The sequence below is a fragment of the Dipodomys spectabilis genome, unplaced genomic scaffold (genome assembly GCF_019054845.1).
Source record: "Dipodomys spectabilis isolate Male_0828 unplaced genomic scaffold, ASM1905484v1 ptg000360l, whole genome shotgun sequence".
In the NCBI taxonomy this organism is placed as follows: domain Eukaryota; kingdom Metazoa; phylum Chordata; class Mammalia; order Rodentia; family Heteromyidae; genus Dipodomys; species Dipodomys spectabilis.
Window position 1 is genome coordinate 4,920,579 of NW_024871037.1, and position 6,647 is coordinate 4,927,225.

At 52.0% G+C, this 6,647-nt stretch overlaps 1 protein-coding gene across 1 annotated transcript in view; it reads right to left on the reverse strand.

Moving 5' to 3' along the window:
- Topbp1 (DNA topoisomerase II binding protein 1) overlaps positions 1–5,798 on the reverse strand; it is a 28,233-nt gene extending 22,435 nt beyond the window's left edge. Inside the window, exons 1-4 of the mRNA XM_042665997.1 lie at positions 5,698–5,798; positions 4,388–4,478; positions 3,504–3,638; positions 1,218–1,361 (exon numbers count right to left, since the gene is read on the reverse strand). Coding sequence (XP_042521931.1) covers positions 1,218–1,361; positions 3,504–3,638; positions 4,388–4,471 — 363 coding nt within the window. The 5' untranslated portion in view covers positions 4,472–4,478; positions 5,698–5,798. The remainder of the gene's footprint in view (positions 1–1,217; positions 1,362–3,503; positions 3,639–4,387; positions 4,479–5,697) is intronic.
- Positions 5,799–6,647: the final 849 nt, after the last annotated feature.

A 6,647-nucleotide genomic window follows, 5' to 3' on the forward strand; every position in this document is an offset into this window, starting at 1 on the left:
CATTGCTCTTATAGTGATTATATTTTTACATACTATATATTTTCAAAATATAAGTTATAGGGCTGGGAGTGTGGCTTAGTGGTACAGTGCTTGCCTAGCATGCGTGAAGCCCTGAGTTCAATTCCTTAGTACCACATACACAAAAAATAGTGATATATGCATACACACATGTTATAGTTAACCTGGGCATGGTGGTTCACACCTGTAATCCTAGTTACTCAGGAGGCTGAGATCTAAGGATTGTGAGTCAAGGACAGCTCAGATTTTTTAAAAAAAAGCAAACCCACACTATTATTTCAAACAGCAAGCGGGTAAGCTGACATGTGACTATGTAAGAGAATCAGGAATCAGGCTAGATGGGGCAAAATGCAAGACCGTATTATTTAAAATACCGTGAAAGCTAAGCTGGGTGCTAATGGCTTACACCTGAAATGCTAGCTTCGCAAGAGGCTGGTATCTGTGGATAGATTTAAAGCTAGCTTAAGTAGAAAACTGTGAGACTCTTTTATCTCCAATTAACTATCAAAAAGCTGGAAGCAGAGCTGTGGCTCAAGTGGTAGAACACTAGCTCTGAGTAAAAGTAACTCAGGAATAGTGCTCAGGCCTTGAGTTCAAACTCCCAGTACCTGTACAAACACACACATACACAAAGCTAAAAGAGCTATACAGTTTATACATGTATATATACGTAACTTGTATCTTAAATATATAAAGATAACTGTTCATACAGCTCGCCCTAGAATCTTGTTTATAGACTACCCACTTGTGAGGTTGAGGTAAGACCATAGCAAAGATCAGCCTATGCTACACAGTGAGTTGAAGACCAGCCTGAGCTATCTAGCAAGACCCCATCTCAAAATCAGGAAGGGCAGAGGATGTAGCTCAGTGGTAGTGCTTTTCTAGCATGCACCAGGCTGGGCTCCCTTCTGAACACTACAAAAATAAACGAATGAGTGCATAAATACCATCTTGGCTGGAAAAATGTGATTCAAAAACAAAGTTCACTAACTGCAGAGGAAAAATTGAGTTTCAATTAGCCAATTTTCAACTAGACGGATTCTTCTACAAATAAGACACACTGTTGATTATTGTATACAAACTTTAACGCATGAACACTTTGTGCAAGGGTCTTTCACATTACCTCCTACATAGTGAAAAAAAAAAAAATCGAGTGGTAACATCTCTAAACAGATGGGCAGACTCTTCCCAACTCTTACCCTCTTGTCTTTCTCCAGGCTTGTACAAGATACAGTTACGTCAGATAAAACCATGTTGTACACGGGATGCTCTGCTCTTGGGACGCACTGCTGGTGGCGCATACAAAACAGGACGACCTGAGGGCCAACAATTCGACAGCCAAGCTACCAAGAGAAGTAGTTCTAGTAAGTAAAGGAGAAGACCACGATCTGTACAGGACTATGTTTGGTAGTGGTCACAGTTATTTACAGAAGCTGATGCAGAAAACCAGCCAAAATGTGAGGGGGAGGCCCGGCGGCAGTGGCTTAGCCTGTCATCCAAGCTACTCAGGAGGCTGAGATCTGAGGATCATGGTTCAAAAGCCAGCCTGGGCAAAGTCCCGGAGACTCTGATCTCCAACGAAACACCAGAAAACCGGAAGTGGTGCTGTAGCTCAAGTGGTAGAGCACTTGCCTTGAGCTGAAGAGCTGAGGGACAGCACCCAGGCCCAGCGTTCAAGCCCCACAACCAATGAGCACGCACACGCGCACGCACGCACACACACACACAAAACTAAAATAATATAAACAACACATCATCATCAAAAGAAACAACCTCCACGATGCCCGCATGCAAAACTCATCAAAACTTTGCTGACATGAACATAGCTTTGAGGCAGTAATCGTATGCTGTGGTGACTATTTTCAACGGAAACAACTAGCACTGGAGCTGCTTGGAAGGTAAAGAGACTGCACTGAGCTCCTCCCCTCCTCCCCCCCCCACGAAGAATCCTAGCATGTCACACAAAAAGATGTACTGGTCTCAACAATATGTTCATTTGGGTTTAGAATACTTTCACCTCAAAGTCTTGGTAAAAAGAAGACCCACAATTTTGTAGTCTCAACTTTAAAAAAAATGCCCTTTTCAGGATCGGGGGTGTGGCTCAGCGGTAGAGCTCTTTACCTAGCAGGCATGTTCAATTCCTAACATAAAAAGGGCTTCGTTTGCACTGATCCTTAGCTAAGGTTTTCCTCAACTCCAGCTATGTAGGCCAAACTAAACAGTTAACCCCGATGGGGCTGATTTAGATTCCTACAAGAAAAGGACTCTCGGCCATGAGACGATGCGTTTTTGATGCTACCATTCTGACAAGCAGTGGCATTTCCAAAAGGGAGATGAAACCCTTGGCACAGTGGGCACAGCCGTTCCGTGAAGAGTGCAGACGTGGCATCTGCCCACTCCTCCATGCTCTTCTTCCAGCCAGAGTCAGTCACCTTTTTGTAATCTAGATGGAGTCACAACCAGTTCCCTTTTTATTTCAAGGCTTTTCTCTTGTCCAGACACTAGAAAGTACTGAGCCAGTGACTCTAGAATCAACCAAAAAAAAGTGAGAGGGCTCACCGGCAGAGCGCAATGCTTCCCCGGAATGTTCAGACCCTGCCTACAGGGCAGAGGTACTAAATTCCACACTCCACAGAAGAGATGGGAAGGTAGCAAGCACTATCCTGAGGTCTTTTCCTACGCTATTCCTTCCTCCCTATTCTCTTGCAATACAGTAAAACTCAACACTACAATGTTTCTTTACTATAACATTCACTTACAAGTGGAGCTTATTGATTACCCCTAACTACAAAAACTACATGTAATGAAAGCGTTTTAAAAACAGCACTGCAGCCAGGCACCGGTGGCTCATGTCTGTCATCCTAGCTACTCAGGAGGCTGAGATCTGAGGATCCAGGTTCAAAGCCAGCCTGGATGGGAACGTCTGTGAGACTCTTACCTCCAATGAACCACCAGAAACCGAAGAGGCGCTGTAGCTTAAGTGGTAGGGTGCTAGCTTGAGCTGAAGAGCTCAGGAACAGTGCCCAGACCCAAGCAGAGTTCAACTCCCACAACTGACCAAAAATAAATAGAAACACCCTGCCAAGCACCAATGGCTCATGCCTGTAATCCTAGCTACTTAGGAGACTGAGATCTGAAAGATCATGATTCAAGACCAGCCCAGGAAAAAAGAAAGTCTGTGAGACTACATCTCCAAAATAACCAGCAAAAAGCCAGGCTTGGAGAGGTGGCTCAAGTGAAAGAGCACCAGCTAAGCAAAGAAGTATAGCAAGCCTATGTACTTAAGTTCCAAAGGTGACACTGGCAAAAAGAAACAAAACGTTATTCTGGCCTCTCTAGACCAGAGGAATCACCAAGTATTAGAGTATGAATTAACACTTCAGGGCTTATAAGGAACTTAGGACGCAAAATCAACCTCCCACCAAAAACTAAAAAAAAACAACAGCAACAAAAACAACTAATGAACAGATGAGAAGTTAGCAAACCTTTTTAAGATGCTCAAAAACAGGGCCACTAAAAGGGTCACAGATATAAAGTGATCTGTCATTCTTCTTCATCTGTATTGCTTCTTCTTCTGTGATCATCTGAAGATACTCTTCAGAATGGAATTCCTTTATGGACTGGAAAACACACACACACCAGAAATGAGTTCCATCATTTAAGTCCTACCAACTCTTCAAAATCCATCTTCGACCCAGTCTTTTCCCTGCTGAAAGCAAGAACCTCCTCACACCGAGACGGCTGCAAAAGATGCCCAGATGGTCTCCTCCTCCCACTCAACGCTCGTGAAAAATAGGTATTCTCCATACAGTGCTTAGTCACTTTTATTGAGCACAAATCTAATGGAGTTAGGCATGGTAAGTAGCACAGGCCTGCAACCTGGCAGAGGCAGGAAGATTTCAAGGTGAAGGCAGCTTGGGAAAAGGTAGCGAGAACCTGTCTCTAAAAGAACTTGGCTCACACCTGTAATTCTAACTACCCAGGAGGCTGAGATTTGAGGACTGAGTTGGAAATTGTGTGACTCTAATCTCTAATTAATCCCAGAGAGCTGGAAGTGGTGCTGTGGCTCCAAATAGGAGAGCATTAGGCTTGAGCAAAAAGAGCTAAGGGACAGCACCCAGGCCCCTCAGTAGTCTCAAGCCCTAGGACCAGCAGGAAAAAAAAAACAACAAAAAACCTTGGGGCATGATTCAAGTGACAAGTGTGCTCTGTATGGCCTCTTGCCTTTACTCTCAGAAGCCTGAGCCACTGGTAGTGGTCTGAATGTCCATTTCTAAGACAAAAAGCCCAACCATTACACAAACAAACAACAAAAACCACTTAAAAACAAGAGAAAGTATTCAGGGCATTAAACTATTGTTATTCTTACCTCCAGAGCTTTAAAAAAACATTCAGAGTTGGCTGGCGACTTTAAAAACTTCACAAAAAACGGTTCTTGGCCATTTCTAGACATTTCTGAACTGTCAAAGAAAAAGAAAGAATGACAAAAAAATTGTGTCTGGATGAAGTGAAATCCCAGGACCCCAGGGTGCAGGAGTGGATGGGCGTGGCTTGGTGGCCCTAGGTTGAACACACAAACATCTGTGGATATCAGTACCCCCTCAGCTCACCCCTAAGTGCAGAGCCTTTAAAATAAAAATATGACTGCATATTCCCCCTGCTCAGCCCCCTTTACACAGCCTGGGTGCCCCTGTGCCCCAACTCTCCCCAGGATGCCTAGGGGCTTGGAAGACCCCCCCCAGGGTGACCTCTTGTGCCCTGGTTCCCCAGGGGAAGGCTGAGGCCTTGAACCACCCCCAAAGCCTGGGTGACCCCATGTCCCAACCCCCAGGAGTAAAGCCAAAGTCTTGAACCCGCCCAAAGCCTGGGTGACCTCGCCCACCCCACCTCTGTGCGGTTGAGCCCTGAATCTTGGACCCCTCCCCAAGCCTGGGTGACCCTGCGCCCCGACCTCCAGGTTGAGGCCTGAATCTTGCCACCCTCCTCCCCCCCCCCAAGACTGGGTGACCCTGCGCCCCGACCTCCAGGTTGAGGCCTGAATCTTGGACCCCTCCCCAAGCCTGGGTGACCCCGTGCCCGACCCCAGGGGGAAGGCCTGAATCTTGGGCCCCCCTCCCCCCGAGCCTGGGTGACCCCGCGCCCGACCCCAGGTTGAGGCCTGAATCTTGGACCCCTCCCCAAGCCTGGGTGACCCCGCGCCCGACCCCAGGGGGAAGGCCTGAATCTTGGGCCCCCCCCAGCCTGGGTGACCCCGCGCCCGACCCCCAGGTTGAGGCCTGAATCTTGGACCCCCCCCCAGCCTGGGTGACCCCGCGCCCGACCCCAGGGGGAAGGCCTGAATCTTGCCCCCCCCCAGCCTGGGTGACCCCGCGCCCCGACCCCAGGGTAAGGCCTGAATCTTGGACCCCCCCCAGCCTGGGTGACCCCGCGCCCGACCCCCAGGTTGAGGCCTGAATCTTGGGCCCCCCCCAGCCTGGGTGACCCCGCGCCCCGACCCCAGGGTAAGGCCTGTATCTTGGGACCCCCTCCCCCCGAGCCTGGGTGACCCCGCGCCCGACCCCAGGGTAAGGCCGAGGTCTCGAGCCCCGTCCCCACCCCTCAGCCCCGGTGCCCGGCGCCCCACGGGGGGCAGGCCGAGGTCGGCCCGCCGGAAGCCGGCCTTCCCGCCCGGGCCCTCACCTCGGGGGACGCCGGGGGCCCCCGGGCGGCGTCTCGGGGGCCGCGCGGCCCGCAGGACGGCGGCTGCAGTCGGGCGCCAGGCTGCCCCGGCCCCCGCGCCCCGGCGGCGCCCCCGGGCCGCGCACACGCAGCGAGCGGCTCGCCCGAGGACCCGGAAGCGGCGCGGGCGCCGAGAACCGACTTTCGCGCCAGGCCGGGGCCGCCTTTCCGGCGGGGCGGGGCTTCCGGCCCGGGGGCGGGGCTTCCGGAGCCCGCCGGTTCGCGCGCGGGAAGGCGGGAGCTTCCCTCCGGTTTCCCGGCCCCGGCGGCGGCTCCGCGGCTCCGCGGCCCCGGGCCCGCCCGGCCTGCGTGAGGCCCGGGGTTCGAGTCCGCAGCACCGCAGACGCAGAAAAAGGCCGGGAGTGGCGCTGTGGCTCGGGGGTAGAGCGCCTGCCGCGGGCCGGAGCAGCTCAGCGCCCGGGCCCGAGCTCAGGCCCCGGACCGACCGAGAAAGGAAAGACAGACGTGCAGAGACCAGGCTGGACAAGGGGCAGCCTGCCAGCCAGCCGTCAGTCTGTCTGCCTGCCTGTCTGTCAGTCTGCCTGCCTGCCTGTCTGTCTGCCTGCCTGTCTGTCTGCCTGTCAGTCTGTCTGCCTGTCAGTCAGTCTGTCTGCCTGTCAGTCTGTCTGCCTGTCAGTCTGCCTGTCAGTCTGTCTGCCTGTCAGTCTGTCTGTCTGCCTGTCAGTCTGCCTGTCTGCCTGTCTGCCTGTCAGTCTGCCTGCCTGTCAGTCTGCCTGCCTGCCTGCCTGTCTGTCTGTCTGCCTGCCTGCCTGCCTGTCTGTCTGTCTGCCTGCCTGTCAGTCTGCCTGCCTGCCTGTCTGTCTGCCTGTCTGTCTGCCTGTCTGTCAGTCTGTCTGCCTGTCAGTCTGCCTGCCTGCCTGTCTGTCTGCCTGTCAGTCTGTCTGCCTGTC